This window comes from Panthera tigris, chromosome B1 (genome assembly GCF_018350195.1).
Source record: "Panthera tigris isolate Pti1 chromosome B1, P.tigris_Pti1_mat1.1, whole genome shotgun sequence".
NCBI classification, from domain to species: Eukaryota; Metazoa; Chordata; class Mammalia; order Carnivora; family Felidae; genus Panthera; species Panthera tigris.
In genome coordinates this window covers 6,808,974-6,836,047 of record NC_056663.1, presented here as the reverse complement: position 1 = coordinate 6,836,047, position 27,074 = coordinate 6,808,974, and the positions used below count along the sequence as shown (strand labels likewise).

The 27,074-nt window shown below is 53.0% G+C and overlaps 1 protein-coding gene across 1 annotated transcript; it reads left to right on the top strand.

The window, feature by feature from the left end:
* Positions 1-2,252: 2,252 nt before the first annotated feature.
* On the top strand, positions 2,253-26,511 carry XKR5 (XK related 5). Its single transcript, XM_042982866.1, has 7 exons — positions 2,253-2,310; positions 4,212-4,395; positions 12,799-12,983; positions 14,045-14,254; positions 16,146-16,315; positions 22,282-22,393; positions 24,708-26,511. Exons 1-7 carry the CDS (start codon positions 2,253-2,255, stop codon positions 25,817-25,819), a joined length of 2,031 nt encoding a protein of 676 aa, XP_042838800.1. The 3' UTR covers positions 25,820-26,511.
* Positions 26,512-27,074: the final 563 nt, after the last annotated feature.

The following is a 27,074-nucleotide window of genomic DNA, read 5'->3' as shown; positions in this document are numbered from 1 at the left end:
ACAAAGAGAATTTAATGTGGGGAACTGGTTAAATGAACTGGGAGAAATGGAAAAGCCAAAAAGGCACAGCAGCTCCCACCCCAAGGACTGGGAGAAGAGAGAGAGCTCGGGGCTCTCAGAAACTGTAAGGAGCCCCACACGGCCAACACTGCCACTCTGGTGCCTCGTACGGTGCCATGTGCTGGTGTTGGGGATGCTGCACCTTCCACTTCTTCATGGAGAAAGTAGCAAAGTCATATGGCAGAAAGGTGGGCACCTGAACATGGAAGGAATCTGTGGTTGTCTTTTCCAGTCTAACACAAAAGGGTCAGATACAGGGTAGGGCATTTACACATTAGCAATACACAATCCTCCAGTTTCTGAGATTTCTGCACGACCCCATGCCCACTCACCATCTGTCATCCCATCACTATCATTTGGGGTGGGAACTGCTATTTTCTGACTGAAGGCTAGCCTCCAGGGACAATAAACCTTTTCTCCATGATGTTTTCCACTTTTCCTTTCAACCCCCCCCCCCAAGCTTCAAGGAAGGACACATTAACTGTGGCTCTTATTCAAACTGCTGCTGTCCCAGGAGACATACCCTCCCTCAAACTTCTAAGTCATTGAATCCTTTTTGTAATGTAAAAAATATAGGATACATGTATATCCCTCAAATAATACCTGGGAATTAAGGGAAAAAAATTTTTTTTCTAAACATGAAATGAAGAAAGTATGGAATATCAGAATGATCTCTCCCCAACCATAAACACTCTCTACTCCCAACACTAATTTCTGTACCTGATTTCAATTTTATATTCCTCTTCTAGTAGAGGACAGTCCTGCTTCCAACGTGTACAAATAGCAACATACTGCCTTTTCAGGAAAACCAGAAAAAGGAGGATCTGGGAACTGGAGGTGAATAAAAGGAGAGGCTGTAGTAGACAAAAGGGACTTTTGTCAGTGAGGTTTTGGGGAAAATGAAGCTGAAGGAATGAAAACCCAGGCTTTAGAATTGCCCCCTTGTATCAGCTTCGAGGGAAGACAGTTCAAGAGGTTTACAGGAGGTTGTGATCTCCGGTACTGCAGCTGAGTCTCTGAAGCGGGGAGACACCTAGAGGGCAGAATTTGCAGTTGTGATGAGAAAACCAGACACGCACTGACAAGTGAATGGAAGCGGCTGAGAGGACCGGGAGCCTCTTAGGACAAACAAGCATGATCTTCACTGAAACAAATCATTTCATGACAATCAGTGGAGCTGTAGGGAAGAACCCAAGATGTCTTTGTGGCTTTAGTGGCTTTAGTTTGGCAAATAAGTATCACAGTAGGTAATCACTGTAGGTCTCCTTGCTTTGTAGATTCACTGGGTGGTCCAGCTCCATGCTTCCCCTTCAAGATGGTAAGTTCTTCCACTGTGGCTTTTCCTACTACAGGGCTTTTGTAGGGAAGGGGGCAGTAGTCCATCTAATCAAACCGGTGTGATCAGTACAGCAAGATCCTACGGAAGTGGCAAACGTGTCCTTGACTCAAGAATGGTGGCTGGAAAACTCCCCCCAGAATAAAAAGAAGGAATGGTTTGGCTAATTGCCTGCTTTGGGCGTTAAAGACCCCAAATTCATCATCACCACCAGCATGCCTGAATACCACTTCTTCCATAAATTACACTGTAAACAGCACACGGATATAGGTGGACTGACGTAGCCGGAGACGAGGTTTTCGGATACGCAGCTTTCCCTCCTGCTCATTGCAATCTTGGTTAAACCTCAAGCCCATCTGGAAAAAGTGTGAGGGCAGAGATGAATGTGAGGGCGAGACGCAGAGGAAGATGCCAGTTAACATACCCTGTGAAATTTCAAAAAGACCAATTAACGCCTCCAATCCAACGCCATCCACACAAACGCACTCTGACTAGTGGTTAACAGGGCTGTCCTTCAGCGGCCCCCGGAGGCCGTGACCAGTTTAACCGTCTCGTGACCAGCCTACCAGCAGTCACATCGACCACGAAGTACCCTCCAGGGCCCCTTACCAAGTCTGGGCAACGGCAGAGAAACGCTGCTGCCCCTATGGAGAGGCCTGATCTGATTTGTGCTTGCCCACCCAGGCACCGGAAAACTCAGTACCGCCGCGCCTGGCTAGCAGCCAGGGAGGAACCGGCACGGACCCCGAGCCCCTCCCGACCCCCGCCGTCGGTTCTGGGGCCGGAAGCCTCCCCGGCTCGGGGGGCGGGCAGGGGAAGGGGCGGGGGCCAGGAGGCGGCCCGGGCGACACGGAGGATGCACGCGGGGGCCTTGGGGCTCTCGGCCCTGCTGCAGGCGGCCGAGGAGAGCGCGCGTGAGTGCCCACCCGGCGCACCCCTCCTGCCCCCCGACCCTTCCGGACTCCCGCGCCACCCCTGCCGCGGCGGGCAGCCCACCCCGGGCCCGCGCTCAGCTCTGCGAGCAGGTGGCACCCCGCCCCCACCCCACCCCCGTCACCGTCCTAGGTGGGACCCCGCGTATGCACGCCCCCCCCCCCCCCGGAGCCTGGGCACGTGCATTCCGCCCTTCCCTCCGCAAAAGCCCTTCTGAACTCAGCGGGGGCTGCGGCGCGAGCTGTGCCATGCGCGGGCCCGATCGCGCCCCACTCTCCCGGGCCCGGGCCGGCCTGGGGGTCTCGGCGGAGGGGGAGGCATCCACGTGGCCCCGGGGGACAGGGGATCCGCCGCGGGGTGCAGGACCGGGCCAGACGCGGCCTCCTGGGAGCAGCCGGTCCCGCCACGCAAGATGGCAACACCGTTTAGCGCCTTTGCAGTTTGAACTTGTAACTCTTTCGGCGCCGCGGAGGAGGCCCCGCCCACTTCCGCCAGGCTCCGGGCAGAGGCTTCGGCCGGGAGGCGTGGGGTTTAATGGGGCCCCAGCCTCCAGACCCCAGGAGCCCCGCGCCCTTCGCAGCACGCACGCGTTTGGTGACCCCGGCCCGCTCCGGCTCTCGGCCTTCCCCTTGGGAGCGAGTTGTTGCCTCCGGGTTGGCGGGGTCTCAGCTTGAACCGCTGTCCCTGTGGGTCCCTCTGTGGCGTCCCCGCTGCGCTGTTTCAAAGGCGCCTTGGCCACGCACCCGGGAGGAGCCCTAGTGAGGGCTGCTGCAAATGTCCCGGGTCCAGCGCCGCGACAAGCAGGCCTCAGACACAGGACCCCCATGTCAGTACCCACCCTCGGTGGTCCCGCAGACCTTGGTCCCTCCTTCCCTTCCAGCCAGGAACAAACTAGGGCCACAGCGTTTCTGGACCTAGGCAGGGCAGTGACTTCTCCTGAGACCCAGAGACTTTGTGCCGGAGACCCTGTTTGCCTCGGTAGGACGAGGGGTTGGGGAGCAGGAAACCCAGGGTGGTCGCAACTCCCAGACAGAGCCTGGGGGGGGGGGGAGGGGGGGGACAGGGAATAGCCGCTCTGCCCCCTCGGTCCAGACCTGCAGGGTCCTGTCTGGACCTCGGGCAATTCCACTACAGTTCACAGCATTATGTGCCCATAAATCCATCTTAAACTTTAATATTGGAAAACGCAAGCAATGATCATATAAAATGATTATAGTGAATTAGTGCATCTACTAGCCCTGGAAGCTTCAAGCACCACCACCGCACCCCCAACTTCATTGGCTGACACTGCAGATCCCAACCTAGATTTGTCTAACTCTCCTCTGTTACTCTACCCTAGCATCCTCAAATATTAAAAAAAAATCCCCAAAGAGGAGGATTCGCATTTAAAAAAAAAAAATTTTTTTTAATGTTTATTTTTGAAGGAGAGAGAGAGAGCATGAATGGAAGAGGGGCAGAGAGCAAGGAAGACACAGAATCCCAAGCAGACTCCAGGCTCTGAGCTGTCAAGAGCCCCAGGTGTGGCTTGAACTCATGAGCAGTGAGATCATGACTGAGTCAAAGATGCTTAACGACTGAGCCACCCAGGTGCCCTGAGGATTAGCACTTTTTAATGCACATAGTAGGGGCAAGTATTTGGTGTGTGCTGTCCTATGCAACCCAACAGCCCCTCTGTATGACCATGTGTCTGATCTCTTGGGTCCGCTGGAACTTCCTGGTGCCCTCACTCCACCTCACGCCTGTCCGGAACTCTGGCAGGCTCTGCCGGCTCCTGGGCTGGGCCGAGTGGAGAGCCCTTTGAGTTTTGGGGATGCAGGGTTGGCTGTCATTCGTTCTTCCTCCAGGCTTCCATTCACCCTCGTCTTTCCTCTTTCGTCTGCAGGCCTCTGCTCCGTGGTTTACTACTTCATCACGGGACAGCCCCTCTGGGGGTGGCTGGCCCTTTCTGTGCTGCTGCCTGGCTTCTTGGTCCAGGGCCTGAGCTATCTGTGGTTCCGAGCAGATGGACATCAAGGTCATTGCTTGTTGGTCATGCTACACCTCCTTCAGCTTGGCGTGTGGAAGCGGTAAGAACAGGCAGCCTCCTTTCACCTCTGGAGCCTGATTTCATACATGCAGCAGGAGCGGACATTTTCTGTCCTTAGGGTCGTAAAAGTTCAGGGCTGGGAAAATGCTCAAGGCCACCGCTTTGAACCCTTGCTCTGATACGGGCATCCCCTCTTCCAGCTGGCCCTTCCTTGAGCATCTCTATCATCAGACGGCTCCTTCCAGAAGCAGCTGTGACTCTTTGAAAGCTTCTTCTTTGCTTTGGCTGAATTCTGTCTTGCTCTTGTTTCCATTTGTTGGTCAAGGCTTTGGAGCCGTAGAAAGTGACTGGCTTCAGGAAGTTGCATTTAAGCCCCTACTACCTTAGGTGAGGAAGGTGATGTAGATTTAACCACAGACTAGGAAGTAGGACTGGCCTTGTTACGTTTGCATCAAGGCTTCATTTCAGGATGAAGCCATTTGGGAGCTAGTTTTTTGTTTTTGTTTTTTCCCACACAAAAAAGCAGCCTCAAAGGACCTAGTTAGTGCCCAATAGCCTTACCTGTGGTTCACCTCTGCAGGTAAGATACTGTTTTCCCTGGGAGTACCTTGATACCTGGAGGGTCAGGAGAGATCTGGCAGGGAGTTTAGGTAAATGGCAAATTTCAGCTCTTAGCCACCTCATAATCCCATAGCTGCCAGGAATTTTTTTAAAAACGGGAGATGGGGGGCGCCTGGATGGCGCAGTCGGTTAAGCGTCCGACTTCAGCCAGGTCACGATCTCGCGGTCCGTGAATTCGAGCCCCGCGTCGGGCTCTGGGCTGATGGCTCAGAGCCTAGAGCCTGCTTCCGATTCTGTGTCTCCCTCTCTCTCTGCCCCTCCCCCATTCATGCTCTGTCTCTGTCTCAAAAAAAATAAATGTTTAAAAAAAAAAAAACGGGAGATGGGGCTCCTGGGTGGTTCAGAAGGTTAAGCACCTGACTCTTGATCTCAGCTCAGGTTATGATCTCATGGTTCGTGGGTTCAAGCCCAGCATCGGGGTCTATGCTGACAGCATGGATTCTGTCTTTCCCTCTCTCTGCCCCTTCCTCTCTCTCCTTCTCTCTCTCAAAATAAATAAACTTTTTTAAAAAGAGAGAAAAGTTCGGGGATCATACCAGTGAAGCCATGCAGCTCAAGTGTTCATTAAGTTATAGACGCCAAGGATTGGAAGGGTGTTCAGGAAGTCAGTGCAAGTTTGAGATCTTGGGCTGTGCTTCTGGAGGCTGTGGGTGGTTTATGCCTTCAGCCTTCCCCCAAGGGTTTCTCTGGAGGAGCTGAAATAAGTTTTCTGATTTCTCTGCTGAGTCTGAAGAGGGAATGATTCCTCATATGGAATCAGTCTCAGAAAGGAATGACTCCTTTCCACCCAGTGCAGAATCTCGAATAGGACGTAGCGGGTGCTTCCAGTAAGGACATTAAGCAACTGCCCCAAATTTCACTGGGCCACTCACAGCTGGAGCCCTCCGTCTCTGAAGGCACCAAAAGCACATTTGCGACCACAGCAGTTTTGCCCAAAGCTGGGCCTTTGTGTTCAAGGCCTTTGTGCTGGGCACCATCCACCATAGTGGGTATTTTCAGCGCCTTCCCTCAACCCAGCCTGGTAGGAAACCCATTAAGGGCTGTGGTGCCCTGTAGGTCCTCACGTATGTGACCTTGAGGTTAGATAACCGAACATTTGATAATTCAAAAGGAGAGTTCAGTGAATGCCAGTCACTTGAGAGAAGCTTCCAGAATAATTGCCCGATAAATCTGCTTTCTGAGGCTGTGTGGGGACCCTTGGGCCCATCCGATCCAGTGCTTTCTTCAGGGATGGGTCTGGGTCAGGCCCACGACACATCCATATTCATGCTGCTGGTGTCGCCTGTGATTCCGGATTCTTTTCTCCCCCATGCTCCCTCAACATTTCGTAAGTGGTGCTAAGAGTTTCTGGTACACACTAGTGTTTTTAAACACTAAAACAGATAAGGGAAAAGAGTCATGAAAGTGAGACCTCAGGAGAGACAACTTGTCATCTGTATCTCTTTTTATTTTAAAAAAGTAAGTTTAAAGGGAATTTTTAAAAACCCACATAATTTACAAGGACAAAATAAAACGACATGAGAAAAGCCAGGAAGAGGAACGATAATGCTAGAAAACAGGACAGAGTGAGAACGGACAGTTGTTCACGGTGAGCCACAAATTTGACTCCCTGTCTTATAAACAACCCGTGCAAGCAGAAGCTATGATGTTTGCCGTGTTTCCGAGATCCAAACACAAACAGAAATCCACCTCCATAGAAGAAAGCTTCGAAAGTAGAAGTAGAAAGCAGCCATTCTGCATCTCATCCTGGATGGGCCAGTTGGGTTTCCAGAGAGAAAGCTGGGTGAGGTGGGGTCCTTATTCTAAGTCTACCCTGAATTTTGCAAGACTGTCTTAAAGCCTGCGAAGAAGCCTTTCAAGAAAAAGTGCAGTTTTCTGAAGCACCTGTAGGGGGAGCCAAAACAATTGCATTTGGCACAATCCTGACTGGCCTTTAAGAATGGATCACACTTTAAGTGACTTTATAACCTAATGCAGAAGAATCTGCTAAGAACAGGAAAACTAAGAAAACACAAACCTCTTGAAGCAAAGTAGCTTATGAAAAATACAAGAGCTTAAAACATATATGTATTTTTTTTATTCCAAATGATATATACTATATTGATGGGAAGTCTGATTCTATTCAAGTGACCTGACATTTGTGACCCTTTGTTTAAACAAAATCAGCCACTTTTCTCCATTTAGCTTTTACATTTTCACTATAATGATACATGTTGCGGACATCTTTTTTAAAAAATGTTTAAGCCTGTGAATCCATTTGGAACCTCAGCATGAAACAATGGAGGACTGTGTAACTCATCCCAACCTTAGGACCTGTCCTGGCTTAGAAATTTTTCTTTAGCGGAAGCTGCAAGTTCTTAAAAGGGAAGTTGAGGTGAATTTTAAGGTTACGTATATTTAAAAGTATGTAAAATACAGCCATGCTCAACCTCCCTCGTCATCAGGGAAATGGGAATCAAAACCGCCATGAGGTACCGCATCACACCTGTCACGATGGCTAAAATTAACACAAGAAACAACACGTGTCAGCGAGGATGTGGAGAAAGGAGAACCCTTTTGCGCTGCTGGTGGGAACGCAGACCAGTGCGGCCACTCTGGAGAACGGGATGGATTTTCCTCAACAAGTTCAACAGGATTACCGTGTGATCCAGCAATTGTACTTCTGGGTATTTCCCTAGGAAATTGAACTCCAAGGAGTTGAAAGCAAGGTCTGGAAAAGATATTTGCATGCCCGTGTTCATAGCAACATTATTCGCAATTGCTAAAACAGGAAGGACCACCAAGCAAAGCAAGTCAGCAGATGAATGGATGAGCGGAATGTGGTTTACACACCTGATGGAGTATTATTTAGTCCCTAAAAAGAAGGAAATTCTTCAGTGCTACAACATGGATGGGTCTTGAGGACTTTATGCTAAGTAAAATCAGGCAGTCCTCAAAGGGTAAATAGTGTGTAATCTACTTATATGAGGCATGTAGAGTAGTCAATCTCATAGAGACGGAAAGTCGAATGGTGTTGCCAGGGGCCGGGGGAGAGGAGGGCATGGGGAGGTTAGTGTTTAATGGGTGCAGAGTGTCCGTTTTACAAGATAAAAAGGTTCTGAGGGTGGATGGTGGTGATGGTTGCTCAGCATTATGAATTACTACAAATTATTAATGATCTATCAAATTATAGTGTTAAATTCTATTACTTTAATCATTTAAAAAAACTTTTTAATGTTTATTTTTGAGAGAGAGAGAATGAAAGCAGGGGAGGGGCAGAGAGAATGGGGGAGACAGAGGATCCAAAGTGGTCTCTGTGCTGACAGGAGAGAGCCAGATGCGGGGCTTGAACTCGCGAACCGTGAGATCATGACCCGAGCCAAAGTCAGACACTTAACCGACTGAGCCACCCAGGCACCTCATATATTAATTATTAATACCACTGAACTGTATAGTTAAAATGGTTAAGATGGCAAGTTTTATGTGTATTTTACCCCAATTTAAAAACAGATTTAAAAGAAATATAGCCATAGCCATGACCTCAAGCTGCTCGCTATCTCAGGTTTAACATCGCCAAAAAGTGTGAAAGTGGAGAGAAGTGTGCGTACTCTTCGAGCTTGTAGGCCTGTGACAGACTATTCTGGATGAGGTGGATATGTATGACTTTCTACTTAAGCTGTTAGTGAGGACAGAGCACAGCTTGCTGGGAAACTTCATTCCCAAGGCCTGCGTTAGCTGAACTACTACTGTCTTTCCAAAGGTCAGTTTAAAGCGTTTGTTCCTGACGCAACTAGAAATCTCACACCATCACCAACGCAGCTCGACCCGCCCAGTATACATTTGTTCACACTCGGTGACGTGTGTGACGAAAGGGTCTAGACACCCATGATTGAGATGGGGTCTCTGAGGCCTGGCTGGGGACACAACCGAAAGCCGGGAACTCAGAAGAACAGAGAGAAGGTGTTCGCAGCCCTGGGGGACAGCCTGGGGGAGGCTCCCGCGGTAGCAGTGGCTGTCGGCCGGTTGGGCACCAGCCACGGATCGTCACCGGAAACTCCTTAAAAACCCAGTCATCCATCTGTGCCTGGACCCACATCACAGCACAACAGACTGTCTGTGATTCTCCAAACGCACCTGTTTAACCAGAAAATCTGAGCCTGGAGCCCAGCAACTGTACTGAAACAGGCTTCCAGGTGACTAGAGCTCAAGTTTGAGAACCGGGTGCTGGCGAGGGAGCCCTAGTGTCAGGGCCGAGGAGGTGGCCGACCCAATCTGCCTGGACGCGGAGGCCCGGCCCACCCAGCAGACAGCTTTCAAGGCACATGGAGAGGCAGAAGGGCTCGCTCAGATGCTGTGCTTGGTCAACTAGCACTTTGCCATAATGTGAGCACAGGCAAGAATTTTCTAGATGGGAGACCGATTGGGCTGGGTCCCGCAGGGACTTGTCACTAGGGAAGGAATTTGGGTTCTACCCTCCAGGCGTCTGAGACCCATTGGAAAGGTGTAAGCAAAGGACACACACGGTCAAATGAGGCACTTAGGGAGATGGCTGTGGGGACAGTAAAGGCAAAGGGACATGCTGGGGAGAGACCAAAGGCTGGCAGGCTGCGGGAAATCCGGGCAAGAGCGAGGGGGACCCAGATGGAGGCATCAACCCCAGGGACGGAATGTGACGGGAGCTACTGACCAGTCCTCTTCCTGCCCACGGCCGCCCCCACCTGGCCTCAGCTCTGACCCTGGGCATCCCCGACGGCTTTCCAGTGATCTCGGTCTGACTTCCAGACTCTGTGATGGCATCCAGATCCCCGTTCAGAACACCAGGTGGACTGCATTCCCCCTGGCTGCTCTTTATTTCTTAGAAATGAAACCCAAAACCTCAGCTAGACCCGAAGAGGCTCCTGCTGGCCAGCACCTGCCTCACTGCTCCCGTCATGCAGCCGCCCTTTCACGGGCCCTCTTCGGCCCACCAGCCCACAAACGCTCTCTTCGACCCCGCTCCCCGGCTGCTTGTCCAAGGTGCGTGCACCGCTCCTTTCCTGAGAGCCCTCTCTGACCACGTCCCCGGTCCCTGGACTGGTTCCAACACGATCCGCCATTCACACTGCTCATTTCCACATGATTTTCTTCCGGCTTAAACGTTCCAGGTGCACGTGGTTTCTTTCCCCGGCTGAGCCTTGGGCTTCTAGAGAACATCTTTCCTTTCCTTTTGTGCCTCCTGTTAGCTCCAGCAGGTGGTGAAAGCCCAATGAAAATGCTCCTTGAACTAGTGAAGGCTTCGGGGACACATGATTCAGGACTGAAAGGGAAGCTATAATCCCCTGATGTTTACAGTTGTGGCTTTCTTTGTTGTTGTTTTTCTTACCATTGTGTTCCTGTCAGAGGTCACAGCTTCAAAGGCGCAGTAAGAAATCAGTCTGATCCAGCATTCCCAATCGTGAAAAAGGAAAACTTTTCCTTAAGCATCTCTCCTGGGCCCTCGGGACCGTGAATAAGGCTGTTTCAAAGAGGACCCCCATCGGCCCTGACCGTGGACATGTTGGCCAGAGATGACAGGGAGGCTTGTGGCCTGCGGCCAGCGCCCCAGGGAGCTCCTTGGAGAGGAGCTTTTCAGGTGATGTGAAGGTGTGTCGTGCTCTGAGCTAGGAGCAGGTAAATTGAAATGACTTCCGGTTTTTCTTAACTCGGACAAGACAGGCTCGCGTCCCTCTAGAGTTGGTGGACACCTGCTACAGTCAGGTGTAGTGATCTCCCTTGTTCCTGCTCATGAAGGAAGGACACTCGTGCACGGGGGAGACCCTTGTGTGGAAGCCCAAAGTCCATGGTGCCCGGTGGTAAAGGATGGTGATCCATATCAGCTTGCAGACAGCTTTCCTAACAGGGCAGTATCAGCAGAGGTTTCTGGGATGGGTTTATGGAAAACAGGAACGGGAGCATTTCCTAATTTCTTTTGTGTTGGTTGCTTTTCGTGCACCGTAGGAAGGTCGGCCAGCCTGGGGGAGCCAGTGTGTCCCCAGGGCCTGTGACCGTGGAGTCTTGCGGACCGCTGGGGACTGGCCTCCCCTTCCTGCTGTCCTCTGGGCCAGGCCCGACTCCTTGGACCAGGCAGTTGGCGGTCGGAGGTCTCCAGACCCGCAGCGTCCTGTTAGCTTTGTGCACTTGATGTTGGCCGCTGTGCAGTCCTTTCGAAAGCCTGCCCTCCTTGCTTCCTGCTTCTATCCTCCCAGCCTGGCCTGCTTTCTCCTTCTCGTGCAGGCCTCTCAGTGGGAACGGTCCCCAGGGTTCTGTCCTTGGGCCACTGCTGTCTGTGTGCCTCTGTGTGCCGTGTCCCCGTCCTCAGATGCCTCCCGTCTGAGGACGGCATATCCTCCCGGCCCGTCAGGCGTCCCCCCGGAAACTCTGGCTTGTTTCTGTCCAGAGCACGCCGTGCGGCAGCTCCCTTGTCCGTCACCAGGTCCCCGGCCACCCCCCAGATCTCCTCCATCTGCTCCCTGCTTCCCACCCCCCGTTCTCTGTTCTCACTCAAGCTTGCAGCTGTTATTGCTGGGACTAGTAGACGAGCCGTCTTCCTGATCTTTCTTTCTGCAGCTCACACGACACCTACACACGTACAAGGGCCTGGAAGGGTGGCTTACAAGAGACACCTGTTTCTCAGTCCCGAAGGCTGCAAACCCAAGATCACGTTGTCCGCACATTTGGCTCGTGGTGAGGGCCGGCTTCCTGGCTCGCGGTCGTCTTGCTGTGTGTGCTCACGTGGCCTGGCCCCGGTGCATGTGAGCAGAGGCTCAGAGAGTGGTCGCTGTTCCTCTTCTCGTGAGGGCACTCCTCCCATCATGGAGGCCACCTCAGCGCCTCGTCGAAAACTAATTACCTCCTGGAGGCCCCGCCTCCTAAAACCATCACACTGGGGACTAGAACTTCAGCCTAGGGATTCTGGAAGGACACAGACATTCAGTCCATCACATACACACAGGAACACGGTCAGCCATACCCCAAACACCACACACACAGGTCTGCCAAGTCCTTTTTCCAGGGCAAAATCCAAACCCCATCACCTGAAATTCAGGGCCTGAGCTACCTTGCAGGGCCACCAGAGCCCCACCTTCCCGTCACCTTCCAGGCGTCTCTCTTGCCCAGTCCCCAGCGAAGCACCCCTCCCCCCCCACCGTCCTTCCTTATTCAGCTCTGTGCCTGTCTCAGTTTCAGAGGCGCACAAAGTTCCACGTTCTGTGAGGACGAGGACGAGAGTTCTCTCATTTCTTTACGCTCTAAAGCAAGGACAGCATGGTGTCTTGCAATATGCATTTGTTGGGTGAATTAATTCCCATCCCAGCAGGTCCTGGGGTGGAAGACGCAGGCCAGGGTTAGCTCCACGCCTCGCAGGGCTCTGAGCAGTCCCCAGCCAGCCTGTCGGGTCCAGGCTCCCGTCATGCCACCCCCACCCTCCCGGCCACCCGTGAAGAGCAATCGCCCACTGTGGCACCTGAGTGAGACCTGCCCGCTTCAGCGTGGTGTTCTCTAGAATGCCGCGTGGGAGGGGCGCCTCCGTGGCTCAGTCGGTCAAGAGTCCGACTCAGGATTTTGGCTGAGGTCATCATGTCACGGTTTGTGAGTTCAAGCCCCGCGTCGGGCTCTGTTCTGACGGTGCGGAACCTGCTTGGATTCTGTCTCCCTCTCTCCCTGCCCCTCCCCTGCTCATGCTCACTCGCTGTCTCTCAAAAAAATATACACATGTATTAAAACAGAATTTAGGATGCTGTATATGATAGGCCAGAAAAGGGGGTGAGGCATCCTGTTAAAGCTGCCACAGTCTGACTCTGCACCCCGAGCCCTTGCTCATCCTTAGGCACTGGGACGCCGCGTCCACTGCTCTACAGAAGGAGCGGGAAGCCTCCAGCCGAGGCCAGCTGCTGCTGCAGGAGGCCGACCTGTCCGCCCTCCGCCTCCTGGAAGCCCTCCTGCAGACCGGGCCCCACCTGCTCCTCCAGACGCATGTTTTCCTCGCCTCGGACTTCACAGATGTTGTGCCAGGTGAGACACGTCCAACCCCGAGCGCAGACCCCCCGACTTCCCCAGGGGAGTTACAACGGACGCCTTACTTAGAAAAAAGTTTCAACCCAAGATCGGCCCCTGCTTGGGAGGATTAGGGCCGCCCATGCTCCCTGGCATGAGATGGCAGCTAAAACAGGTGTCTGTTTGAGGTTGGCTTCCTTCGTGGGGTCAGTCCACAAGGCAGAAATTGCGCGAAGTCACATGACCCACACGTGCCTTGGGAAGGGACCACACGCTGCTCCTCAGGGGCATCAGTGCCTCAGCGTCTCCCGTGTCCTCAGGCCCTGGCCTAGCTTGACACAGCCAGAGGCCTAACCGTCCAAAAACAAGTCTGGCCCACAAAACGTCACCAGTGTCACCAGTCAACGTTTCCTGTGGCGTCGGCTCTCTCTCTCTTTTTCTCCTGGTCACTTCTTGATTCTCTGCCAGCCGCCTCCTCCTCCTCCCTCCTTGCCGAGCGCCCACATTTGTGTGTGCTTACACGAAGTACCTAAAACTCAAGACTGTGCCGTCCTTCCGTCCATCTTTATCGTGGAGCCTGGCACGATTTGTGTTCTGGCTTTATTTCTCTGACTAACCCTCCACATGAAGGAACACTGGCTACAAGAAAACACTCCCCACACGTGTCGCGCACGCCTGTCACGCTGCCAAAAGCTGGGACCAGAGAGAGTTTGCCCAGCAAAGTACGTTTGGGATGGAGCTCCCTGCTCAGGAATTCTCCTACAGCTGCTTCGTTACCAACAGAGCTCGGACGGAGGGCTGCAAGGATTAGTGGCCCGGGCTTTTTTCTTAAAGGGCTTAGAAAGGAAGGGCCCCGCTTGCTTGCCAGGAAAGAGCACGCACTGGGCTGTGCAGAGGAACCAGAGGAACCGCCTCCCGCGCGTCCTCATTTCTTCCTGGGCGTGTGTGCTCGTGTCTGTGCAGAGTTGTCGCGCTCCCCGCCCATCCGGGTGCTGGGTTCGGGATGCCCCGTGAGCAGCCGGGCTGTATGGGGACGTGAGACGGCCCACAAATACTGTTGTTGTCCGCTTGCCTTCCAGGCGTGAGCGCCCTGTGCTCCTGGTCCGCGCTGTCCTGGGCCCTGGTGTGCTATGCCTGCTTCATGGGCTTCGTGAAGCCGGGCCACGTCTTCACACCATGGGCCGCCCTGCTCTGCCAGCAGCTCTGGAGGATGGGCATGGTGGGAGCCCGCGTCCTGAGTCTGGTTCTCTTCTTCGGAGCGCACCGCGTCTGGGTTTTAGTGTTTGGAGGTAAGCAGGGCGAGTGCTGTGGCTGGCTGTTGCTGTGTGTAACAGACCACCCCAGAACATAATGCCTTTTGGTTTTTAAAATTTTTTTTGGATGCATTTTATTTTATCCCCCACCATTTATTTATTTATTTTTATTTATTTATTTTTTAATTTAAATCCAAGTTAGTTAACACGTAGTGTAATAATGATTTCAGGAATAGAATTTCGTGATTCATCACTGACATATAACGAACTTAATGCCTTAAAGTAACCATTCACGACCATCATCCCTGGTTCTGGGGGACCCCGCTGGGCACCTGGGGGTTCTTGCTCATGGGGGGGGCCTCAGGTGGGTGCTGTAGGATTCATAAGGAGGCTCCACTGGGCTGGCCGCACAGACGGTGGTCTCGCTCCCACGGTGGGTGCCCGCATGCCCTTTCTCTCCAGCAGAGTGGCCTGGGCTGTGGACAGGGTGCTGGGGGTTCCAAGAGAAAGCAGGGGGAAGCTGCCGGTCCCCTTAAGACCGGCCGAGCGCTGGATCAGCACGGCTTCTGCTGTATTCTGCCCGTCAAAGTAGTCATGGCCAGCCTAGAGTCAAGAGCACGGAGGAGTAGACTCCACCCCCTGTGAGGGTACGGGGAGGGGGCTGCATATGGCGCTTCTCTCTGGAGACACACTCCCGTGGCTTAGATAGCCCAGCCCTCAGCCCGGCCAGCTCCAGACCACAGCTGCAGCCGCTGTGAGAGCTCCTCGAAAGACCATGTCCTGTATCACGCCTGAGATCTTTTCTGTAGAAAAACAGGAGGGAGGCGTAGGGTCCCGCTTGTCCCGACCTAACACAAAAATGTACAGTGCCCAGCTTCTGACAGCCCTCCGTTTCTTCTGAATGCTGATTTTGGACATCTTCTCTTTCAAATAGGGCATCTCCACTGAGCCCACCTGTCACCCCCCGCCCTCAGTCTAGGTACGTGGATGTGAGAGTGACAATGGGGTCTGCCTGACCCTGCGGGAGCCCTGCGGGGGTCTCGGTGTCCCCACCAAGCAGAGGTATCTCTTCTGGCCATCAGGCAATGCACTCTGTAAGAAGGAACAGTGTACTCATGTTTTAAGAGAACAGGAGACACTGACAGATATTTACACTGAAGCCTGGAACAAACATTAACACCTGTTGGCAGGAAGGAGAAATTTTTGAAAGAAATTGTGCTGCTAAAGAGAGATGAGCTTTTTTATTCATTTTTTTTTAAAACAAATTCAGCTCAAACTTCAGTAAGATATTATTCATCTTAAAATAGGGGAATAAAAATTATAGCTGGACCACATACAGATCTTTCCTTTGGATGCAGATGTTTTCAGCTCTTGAACTAGTAATTTAAACAATAGTGAGCCAGGGGTGCCTGGGTAGCTCATCAGTTGGTTAAGCAGCCAACTATGGCTCAGGCCATGATCTCACAGTTCCTGAGTTCAAGCCCCCATCAGGTGAGCACGAGACCCGCTTCTGTCTCTCTCTCCCTCTCTCTCTGCCTCTCGCTAACTTGCACCCTCTCTCAAAAAAAAAAAAAAATAGTGAGCCATGAGGTTCATAACAGCCTCCTTAGGCACCTCCTGGAACTGGAAGAGTCAGTACATAGTGTTTGGGAAGTGTCCTTGAAGGTAGCCTTTTGTGTGCTTGTCCCCAAATTAGTTCAACTACCTTTTATGAGGATCAGATGAGATACTGTGGGCAAAGAGAAAAGCTGCTGGTTTTCTGTGCCCTGTGAATCTCTCCTGGGTTTTGATCTCTCCTCTGGGATGCTGAGTCAGGTGTGGTCAGGACAGAGAGGACGGCTCCGAGCCCCGGGTCTCCATGTCCGTGCCCCTCCCCCTCCCCAGGTCCCCTCCGGGACCCTGACTTCCACGGCCTGCCTCCCTCCAGGTGCCCACTGGCTGGTGATGACCTTCTGGCTTGTGGCACAGCAGAGTGACATCATCGACAGCACCTGCCATTGGAGACTGTTCAACCTGCTCGTGGGGGCCGCGTACATCCTCTGCTACCTCAACTTCTGGGACAGCCCTTCCAGAAACCGGATGGCCATGTTCTATACGGCAAGTGGGGCAATGATGGCTTTCTTTACTGCTAATGTTACAAATTTCATATGTATAGAGTGCACGTGGGTGTAAGTGTGTGCATGCAGGCGTGTGTGTACTTGTGCATGCATATCTATTGAAGGAGGAATAGCTTGGTCTTAGGAAAAATTCTAAAAGGAATCACTGTCGTGACAGTGACAGGCTCTATAAATCGCAATCTGACCTCCAGTTTTTCCTACGTGGTTAATGTAGTAAGAACTGTGTTTTTTGGACACTGTCTACATCTGATAACTATAATCACAGCTCACCTATGTCAATGTCATATACACAGCGTCCTAGTAGCTCTGTCATTACTGAGTTCCAGGCGTGTCCTTAGGACAGTGGGAAAACCACGAAGGTGAGAGAATGCCTGTCATTGGGCCGCTTCTAGCCCAGTAGGGAGGATGGGCTCCATTCCCAAATAACTGAACGACGAGGCAGAACGTGGGTAAATCCTGGAAGACCAGCGGTCTGAACTCACGAGTATGGTGGGGATCACTTCCTGTCGGACGAGCAGAGGCGCCCTTTCTAGAAGGTGGAAGTTTAGCTGCATTGCAAAGAGCAACGGAGAGAAAATGCGGCCAGCACCTCAGAGCACCGGTTTGGGAATCAGGCACTTTCTGTGGGACCGTGGTTCGCCATTTACTGTCACCAACCCACTTGGCCAAGGATTGAAACGCCCTGAGTCTGTTTTTCCATCGCACATTAGGAGCAAGGTCTCTCAGCGTGGCTGTGATAATTTTATAAGATCCACCCACTTCTCAGGGCCTCCAGTGAAGATGAAACACATAACCTGGCACCGAATAACCAACACGTCGTGGCCATTATTGATGATAGAAAGGGAAAGAGACTTTCAGGGGAGTGGACCCTCTAGGACGGAGCTGTGAGCAGATGGAAGGTGTCCAGGAGACAGCGGTGGTGTGGTCACCTCCTGCTTTTAGGGGAGCCCCGAACGGCTTATCAGCCCTGCAGGCTACGGGGTCCACAGACGGTGAGGATGCGTGGTGCTGGACAAGTTATAGAGCCACTCCAGGCCTCGACCTCCCCGTCTGAGAACCAGGAATAACGGTACCCATGTCGCTGTGCGGGAAGAGGGCGGGTGTGCAGAGCAGTCCATGCCCCTGCGGGTGTGGCCGATAAGCTGGAAGCATCCAGAAAGAGGTCACTTCCGTGGCTGTGTCACAGTCACACCTTTGCCAGCCTAGCCCCTGGAGTCTGAGAGGCTGCTATGTAAGGAAGGGAAAGGAAAACTCGGTCCTTCCCAGCCCACTTACTTACTCTGTCACTGGGCCCGCGGGCAATGGCAATTAAGCAGGAAAGACAGAAGGTGGACAGTCCTGAGGTGCACATGTATTTATTGTCCAGCTCTCTTGCTCTGCCTCACAGACCTCTGCAGGCTTATCACAGCTAGGGACTCCACCCACGGAGGTGACCAGGCACGTCCAGGGCCACAGGCTGGCCAGCGAGGTTGCCCAGGCTGCGCCCTGATCCCTGGGCGTCTGGTCCCAGCCTCCTGCCAACACCCCTCAAATGTGAGGCCTGCCATCTGTCCTTTCTTGGACCGCCTTCCCCAACAGGCGCCTTCCTGGGAAAGAGACACGGGTCCTGACCCCCACAGAATGTCACTCCTTTGGGGTAAAGTGCAGTGTCGGCAAACAGAATGTTAATGCTGCCTCCTCGTCTGTTGTTGTTATTCCAAAAGCCAAAAGAGTACAGAGTACTTGGAAGTCCACTTGCTACGGGGGGTGGGCCTGGGGGCTTGGGTTAGCTCTGGTTTTCAATGGCTAATGGCTTTGCTTAAATCATGGAAAGCTGTCTCCAAGGTCAAAGCAGGAACTTCTACAATTCTTCTCTCATTGATTTGCTCAACAAGAGTACGAAGCATTTGTAATCTTGTAGGTTCTGTGCCACGATGTGTTCCTGTCCCCCTGTGACCTCCTGTTCTCATCTTCCAACCCTGGGAATCGTAACGGAATCCTTAGGAATAGCTAACGGTTCGGGCAGGATCATCCTGCACCAGCCGCTGTTCTAAGCTCATTAACTGTCTTTATTTCTCACAACGCCGCATGAACCGAAACCCATTTTACAGACGCAGAAACTGAGGCATAGAATGGCCAGGCATCTAGTCAGACAGAGGCAGGATTCAAATGCAGCTGGTCTGCTGCTACAAGGCCAGCTGTGGCCGGGCAGGACAGCCAGGAGCGTTTGAGCTGGAAAGGCCTCGGGCCTCTGTGCGACCCCTTCTCAGCCTGGGCGATTGTCACAGGCGCTCAGGGAGCCTCTTCGAGGTCGATTCCCAGGTGCCTTGTCAGCGATTCCAGCCAACAGGTGTGAGCGGGGCCCTGGAATCAGCGTTTGAGAAGCCGCATCACGTGGTGCTGATGTTCGGTGACATCGAGAACCATTCACCTTAACTTCTCCCTCACAAGGTGGAAGCCGGCCCCTGGGTGACATGTGACGGGGAAGCCAGGTTTGCCCTGGTTCACGTGTCATCGATTCGCTCACCTGAGCCTGCACACGCGGCTTCCTCCGTGCGCCAGAAATGGATTCAGATGCCGGGGTGTGCAAAAGTCGACTCTCAGCGGCCAGAGACACAGACCCGTGAATGCAACCACGGGGGCCAGAGAAATGACGTTACCAGACCCCCTCAGGAGTACAGAGGCTGAGAGAGGAATGCCAGAGAAGGCTGTACAAGAGGTGACCTTCGAGCCGGGTCTCAGGAGATGAACGTGGCCTGAAGAAAAGGCAACGAGGGCTCAGGAGCATTTGAGGCAAATGCGACAGAAGCAAAATAAAGAGTGTCAGGGACATACGTGTGGTGGTGTGGAAGATACTAGTTAATGCAGCGAGGGGCGCCTGGGGGGCTCCATCGGTTAAGCGTCCGACTCTGGCTCAGGTCATGATCTCACTGTTTGTGAGTTCGAGCCCCGCGTCGGGCTCTGTGGGGACAGCTCGGAGCCTGGAGCCTGCTTTGGATTCTGTGTCTCCCTCTCTCTCTGCGCCTCCCCTGCTCGTGCTCTCTCTCTCTCCAAAATAAATCAACATTCTTAAAAATTAAAAAGTAAATAAAGGCAATGAAAATAGAGCTAATGAAGCCCACTGCAACAGGGAAGAGGGTCCAGCATGAACCCACCTCAGTCAGTTTGTGGGGAAGTGACTGCGCATTTTAAAGGGAAGATGGGGACACGGAGGGGCCGTTTGAGCAGGGTCAGGGGAAAGGAAATTTATCAAAAGTGGGAGAGAGGTGGTTAACGGGACTGTGACATCTGGTTTTCTGGTTGGCGTTTATCTGGCGGAGGCGCCCACTTGTCGTATCTGGATGACTGAAAGCTGTAGTTCATGCAAGTTAGAGCGAGCCCCGCCCTGCCCCCACGCCCCCAGGGGGCCTGGAGGGTGATCTTGAATGTTCAAGGCTCAAAGAAACCGTCCTTCTGGATTGCAGACGATTTACACCTCAGAGATGCAAAGGATTTGTATGCCAAAGCTTGCTTGCTTGCTTTTTTTTTTAATTTATTTTGAGAGAGACAGAGACAGCCTGAGCAGGGGAGGGGCAGAGAAAGAGAGAGAGAGAGAGAGAGAGAGAGAGAGAGAGAATCCCAAGCAGGCTCCACCCTGTCAGCTCAGAGCCTGAGGTGGGGCTTGAACTCACAAAACAGTGGGATCATGACCGGAGCCGAAAACAAGAGCCGGACGCTCAACCAACTGAGCCACCCAGGCACCCCTGCACTTACAAGCTTTATAAAGCAACAGGTCCAAGGGGGGGTTCAGGGGCTACCGGCCTTTCACCAGATTTCAGCTGGAACGAAGAGGAAGTCTTCCAAGCAGCATTGCTTCCTTGGGCAGAAACGGGACTACAGCCAAGGTCCTCACCCTCGGGACACAGCCTTGAGGGGCTAGGAACTGTGTTAGTGTTCGTTCAGGTCGCTCAACGTGTGTGTTGGGGGGGGGGGGGTGGGGGGAGGGGAGCAGTGATGGACAGAAGCATTTGTTCTACGTGTCTGCAACTTTCATCGGCCCAGCTTGAGGCCTGGCCAAGGAGAGGGCTTAGAGATGCGGATCTGCGTCAGGTTTTGTCAAGGAGAGAGTCTATGTGAGCAGAATGGCATCGTATCAGTCAGGGTTCTCCAGAGAAACAGAACCCGGAGGACACGCAAAAACACAGAAGAGGAGATTTATTATGGGGATTGGCGTATGCAATTTTGGAGGCTGAGATAGGACACGGTATGCCTTCTAGAAGCCGGAGAACCAGGAAAACGTTGTGTAATTCAGTCTGAGTCCAGAGGACCGAGCACTGGGAGCTCCCACGTCCCAGGACAGGAGGTCAGCTCAAGAAGATGGAGGGTTTATTCTTCCTCCACTTTGTCTTCTATTGGGACCCCCCCCCCCCAGATTGCATGGGGCCCACCTGCACTGCTGAGGGTCCTGGTCTTTACTCAATGTACTTATTCAAACGCTAACCTCTTCTGGAAACGCCCTCACGGACACACTCCGGAATACTGTTTTACCGTCCGGGCATCCAGACAGCATCCAGGCAGGCTGGCCCATCACATCTGCCATTACGGTCATTGTGGGAACCGCATGTTGGAGGGTTACTCTGGAAAGGAAACTTCGGGATGCGCTATAAACAGAATCGCCCACACTGTCAGGGAATGGGGTCTCGATGGCCCTGGGTTGAGATGGGGCTGTCTCGAGGTGTGTTGGGGGAGATGACAAGGTCTGCTCTGTAGGTGAAACAGATCGCCCGGCAGCAGTGTGGAGGAGTGATTGTGGACAGGGAACAAAGGACCCGGACAGGAAACCATAGGACCCAGATAGGTAGTGACAGGATCACAACTACGAAGGTGGCAGTGAGGATAGGCAAAACGGCAATGAATTTGAGACAGACTTAAGAATTTGGCTCCACAGACCAGATAGCTGATGAGACGTGGTTAATGTAAGGAGCAGAGAGAGACAGACCCCACGGTCTGTGGACTGGGCTGGTGGGTAATGTCATTTAATGCTGCAATATGCCTGCTGGACCTTTGAAACACTGCTGCCCAGAGCCTAAAGGCCTGGGGAGAGTGGGCATTCTTAGGATTGTTAAGTAGCTCTTAATAACATTTTTAGTTCTTTCCATATTTGACTTTCCTGGAGTTAAAATGGGGCCCATGAATGAGCATGGCAAAGATTCCTAAGATTTTTGGGCCTACCAGTATTAGAATTTCTTAATTTCTTAATGCCTCCTGTATAGTATGGGAATGTATCATCTTCTAATTATGTCCAGTTTGTTTACTTATTTTAAGAAATATATTTTAATATATAAAAACTGGCAACCAAAGTTAAGAAGCCAGTCTGGATGGGGGGGTACAAAGAGCCTTCTGCAAGAGCGGCCGCCATTTTGGACCGCGGAGGAAGGCTTTCCTTGCTGTTCCCTTGGGCCACAGGCCAAATTTACCTCTAAAGAGGCAAATAATTGAACAAACAATACTAACATTCTTATCAAAGTTTGTGACCTAGCGTACTGGAATTCGATGGCACTATGAGCTCTGCAGATACTTTTATTTATTGCGCGATAAAACTCAGACACACATGCACTCAGCGTGAGAACATGAAATGTATAAAACTGGGAATAAAAGTCTCCTCCCTCAGCCCACCTGACTCAGCGGAGGGAGCCACCGTGGCCACGTGGGCTATGCCCTTACCTTGCACGTGCACTTACGATTCTGCAGACATTTTAATGAGCTGCATTGAAAACAGGGAGAATTCCCCCTTTGCCAGAGAAGCTCTCTCAGACCTTGACCCTGCTTCTGTTGGGAGGGGGTGGCCCAGTCAGCCGTGGGGACCCCAGTGGACATTGAGGACAGAGGCTTCAACACTGAAGGACACTGCTGCAGAGTTTAGGGTGAGTGTCCCCGAGGCCACGTGCACCTGACTTTCGGTGCTGACTCTACCTTTCGGTCCCACAGATTATGCTGCTGGAGAACATCATCCTTTTGCTGTTGGCCACTGACTTTCTCCAGGGGGCCTCCCGGACCAGCCTGTGGACCATAGCTGGCGTCTTGTCTGGATTTCTGATTGGTAAGGCCCCACGTTGCCCTCTCGTTCCCTCCCTCCCCGCCCCCAACTTTTTTCTTTACCATAAACTGACTCCAAGGGCAGGAAGTGATGCTCAGGAGCGTGAGGTGGAGACCAAGGAGTGGAGCTCACTGTGCCTCCGGTTGTGCCCCCACCAGGGCCCCAGACACTGAATGCGGCCTTCATCCGGAACCCGAGAAAATCCGGACCCACACTGTAGACTTCTATCAAAAATGACTCATGGGCGGGGCCTCCTCCCCGGGCTTCTGGCTGAGGTCCAGCACGTGACTGCCCTCTCCTTTCCACCTCAGCATCCCAGCATCGGGGAGCAGAGCAGGGATCCCCAACATGATGCCCCGTGCTGTATGCCAACAGGAACCCTAGGACGTGGGTGCTGAGTTACCCTCAATTCAGAGCTGAGCAGCGTGGCACAGAGGAAGTTAAATAATGTGCCGTAAGGTCAGACGCGGTGTAGGTGGCGGAGCTGGGACTCACACCCTACTCCCATCTGGCGTCTACACGGTGCCTGGCAGTTTCAGATCATCAGCTTGGTTTTGTGAATGAGTGTATGACTCAGAGCACTCCGTGCCTGCCGCGTTAACCTGGCTTCACAGATGGCCGTGAGCTGGAAAGGGAGTTCCTGTCTGCTCTTGGGAAGTGAAAATAAAGGAGGGAGGGAGGAAAGGTGTTTTCATTCTCAGCGTGGTGACCCAGGGCACAGTGACTGGGGAGCTGGGGACAAGGGTCAGCCCCGGGGCTCAGACGGAGACACCTGCCGATCCTTCTCCCCCTCTTTCCGGAGCTGCCCGAACCCCTGACTCCCAAGTGGCCCCGGAAGGCGTCCTCAGTGGGAAGATGGTGAGTGAGCTCTAGTCAAAGGCACACAGGCTTTATAAACCGTTTTTTTTTTTTTAATGTATGTTTATTTATTTATTTATTTTTGAGAGAGTGTGAGCAGGGGAGGGACAGAAAGCAAGGGAGACACAGATCAAGCAGGCTCCAGGCTCTGAGCTCTCAGCCCAGAGCCCGACGCGGGGCTCGAACTCACAAACTGTGAGATCATGACCTGAGGCGAAGTCAGACGCTCAACCGACTGAGCCAGCCAAAGGCACACAGGCTTTAAAGCTGGCAGCGCTGGCTCACATCTTGAGCGCCCTTGACCAACATTTATTGAGCTCCTACTGTATGCCAGCCTGGGGCCGCAACCCAGAACCCTGTGCATGACATGGCCTGGCCAGAAGGCTACCCATGAAACGTGTGTACTTTGGACTTGGCTGATGAGGGGACTTACTTCCCCTTTCTGACCTTGGGTGGCTCATCATAAAAGAAGGGTGACCTCTCCCCCACCAGCATCGTGAGAACTCAGAATAGCGGGTAGAAATGGGTTCAGGGGTGCCCATGGCAGAGCCAACAGTCACCCCACGGGAATGCTGTCTCCGTTCCCCCGCAGGAGGCCCGCTTTGTTACCCCCCCACGCCTCATCCCCCAGAAGTCCTCGGGGAGAATCCACGGGACCACGTGTCAGCCCCACCTCCACCCCCAGCTCCATCACCCTGCCGTCTGCCAGCCCCTCCGGGGCTTTGACCCCCCGCTCCGGCTTCAGACTTCTTGCTGTTTATAATGAGTGCCCTGAAACCAGGCGCTCGATCTAGTACAACAGGAAACTGGAAATAACGTGGGAGGCTACTGGAATGCTCTGCTAAAGAAATTATTGCCGTCGTCAACACTTCTGATCAAAATAAATCGCACTGACAACAGTGTGATTAAGATGTTTATGCACAGAGGAAGTGTTGCTGCTGCTCATGGAAATTCCTTGATACGGGCTCCTTGATGGCTGTGGTCAGCCTTTCCTTGGGGCTTGTTTTTGAGGTTATCCTGACCACCCCCTCCTCGAGCGTTGGAGTCTGTCAGCCGGCGTGTGGATGGTTTTGCCTTCTGAGTATTTGTTCCAGTCACTTGAAAGTGAAATGAGCATTTCTACGAGACACCTCACACGCAGCACAAACACACATAACACACTCGCGTGCCCCCCCCACCCCCCCATCTAGGGTGCCTCGAGAAAGAAGTCATAGAATCAATAGGTTATTGACTTGGCTATTAGGATTTTCAGCTTAGGAATATTTGCAGCTTACGGAAGCCGGAGCCTACTTAAATGCCCCCAAAATATCCAGATCTGATCCTCCATCAAGAGATCACGTTTGAGATCCCAATTATATTCCTCTGTCCAGAATTCCAGACTCTGGAATTCTCAAGCCGTGGGGAGGATACAGGACTTCAAAGAACATGACCTTATGTTCCTCTTTTTCTTCTTTTCTAGGCAGTATCTCGCTGGTAACTTATTACAGCCTGCTACACCCTAAGTCCACAGACATCTGGCAGGGCTTTGTGACAGAGGTCCGTGGCACTGCAGTGGTTGATAGAGCAGAGAGAGAATCTTCTCCCCGGGCCTCGGCCGCAGCTGGAGAGAGGCCAGGGAACCCAGGGGACAGTTGTGAGTTAACACATCTGGGTAGGGCCCCTAGCCCACAGTGGGGACCCCCAGAGGCTGGGCTGGAAAGCCAGATCGTTCAGGAAGATTCCTTCCTCGGTCACCATCACTGGCTGTTGGTGAAACTTGCCCTCAAAACAGGAAGTGTGTCTAAGATCAACGCAGCCTTCAGAAAAGACGGTCCTGGCTTCTTCGGTCCCCCTGAGTGGGGGCTGAGCCAACACCACAACCATCAGATGACGCCCAGGTTTTCCCAGAAGGAGCTCGCATCGTCACCCCACGACCCCCTCTCCTCAGACAAGGGCTGTGAGCCTCAAGTTGTCTGGAAAGCAGAGGCCAACCTGCTGGACACCTCAAGCTACGTCTCTTTGGCCAGCGACAATCCAGACGAAGCTCCTGGCCGGCGGTGGTCAGCTGCACCCAGGGAGGGCAGCCCCAGGGAAGGAGCCAAGGCAGTTTCTCCGCTGCAGGGCAGGGGTGCAGGTGACCAGAGAGGAGGGGCAGGACAGGAGAGCGCCACCCTGTACTTTAGTGCCACGGCCGAGGGGGCCACATCCCCACAGCGGGAAGCCGGGCAGGCGACTTTGCAGACACCCCTGTCTTGGAGGAGTTCGGAGCCCTCCCCTCGGCCGGCCACTCGGCCCTTCCCTGCCACCATGGCCAGCATTAGCCCGATCCTGGGCCCGGGCCGCACCGGCAGCTTCCGCCCCAGCACAGGCTTGCCCAGCAGAGCCCTGGGCGGCTCAGAGCATGGGGGACAGCAGGAGCCCATGGGGGACCCGAATCTTCCCACCATTGCGGGGACACGGATGGCATTACCAGAGGTGAGGCTGAGGCCCGCAGACGAGCCTTGCCTCACATCCACCCCCAAGTGTGAGCCTGCCCACGGGGACTGCGGCGGGAGGGCCCGGCCGAGGACCATGCCAAGTTTCTCCATGTGACCGCAGTCCCGGCGGGCAGGGCGACAGGCGGCCGAGTCACGCTGGTCCCTGGGCTTTGAGATTTGAGACCTGAGAATCCCAGTTCTACCTCTGCTCTCCGTGTTTCCCCCAGACCTGTTTGCACAACTGAAGCATGAACGAGCTGGACCAGATTACTGGCAAGCTCCCCGTACACACATGTGCACAGAACACACTTTCCTGTCACACTGTGGGAGCGGGGCAAGGGGCTTCCCGTCAAAATTGCCCGCTTCCTTTTACCAACAATATGATCCCGATTTTTAAATTTAATATAGCCTTAGTTTTGTTGCTGTGGCTTCCAGGAAAGTCAAAGGTAAAGAAAGCCCAGGGTTCCGTTTCATTGTGAGTTCTCGTTACAGTTTGCCTCTGCTGACACGAGGGGATGATCAGTCCCTTAAAAATGTATTCTCCCTTATCACTTTACGGACCTCCATGATAAGATAATGCAAGCCCTTTCTGGAAGCAGATGAGAAAGCTGTGCTTCTCATCATCAACATAGCGGAAGAATGCAAATGTCATCCTGAGATTCCTTTGGCAGAAAAAAAAAATGCTACGTTTGTTGCTGACCCTGCAGACCCCCGCCCCGCACGCCGGCCAGCCAGCAGCCTGGACCTCACACTCCATTTCCTCTACCCCCACACTTTGCTCCCTCCTCCGTGCCACGGGGGACACTACCTGTGGTCTGGACTCGCCGGGCGAGAAGTGCGGCCGCTGTCCATTTCCTTCTCTATTTCTTTCTCTTCTTCCCCTAAACTGGGCTCTTTGTAGACAGACATTCACATCATTTCTGCAAGCCTTCCTTCAGAGCTGGTGTAAAAAGTGCAGGCATAGGGGCCCCTGGGGGACTCAGTCGGTTAAGCGTCCGACTCTTGCTTTCGGCTCAGGTCGTGATCTCACGGTTTGTGGGACGGAGCCCCAAGTCGGGCTCTGCACTGACAGCACAGAGCCTGCTTGGGATTCTCTCTGTCCCTCTCTCTCTGCCCCTCCCCGCTTTCTCTCTCTCTCTCTCAAAATAAAATAAACATTAAAAAAACAAGTTTAAAAATTAGAAATAAATTTTTAAGTGCATTCATAAGCCACCGAAGCAGAAGGCGGTCCCCACATGTTTGCATGTGGTCCTTTCTACCTTCACAAACACCTCTGGGTTCAGGGACAGTATTCAAGCCCCAAAGAGGAAGTGTGGTGAGCTGTCGGACCGTCAGTGACCCTGTTGCTGACTGCGTATTCCAGTGGGACG

Bases quoted from the DNA above. Each gene is read 5' to 3' on its own strand.
- XKR5 (XM_042982866.1), top strand. From the start codon at position 2,253: ATGCACGCGGGGGCCTTGGGGCTCTCGGCCCTGCTGCAGGCGGCCGAG. The intron at 4,396-12,798 runs GTAAGAACAGGC...GCTCATCCTTAG, and splicing joins CAGCTTGGCGTGTGGAAGCG to GCACTGGGACGCCGCGTCCA. The intron at 16,316-22,281 runs GCAAGTGGGGCA...TCGGTCCCACAG, and splicing joins GGATGGCCATGTTCTATACG to ATTATGCTGCTGGAGAACAT.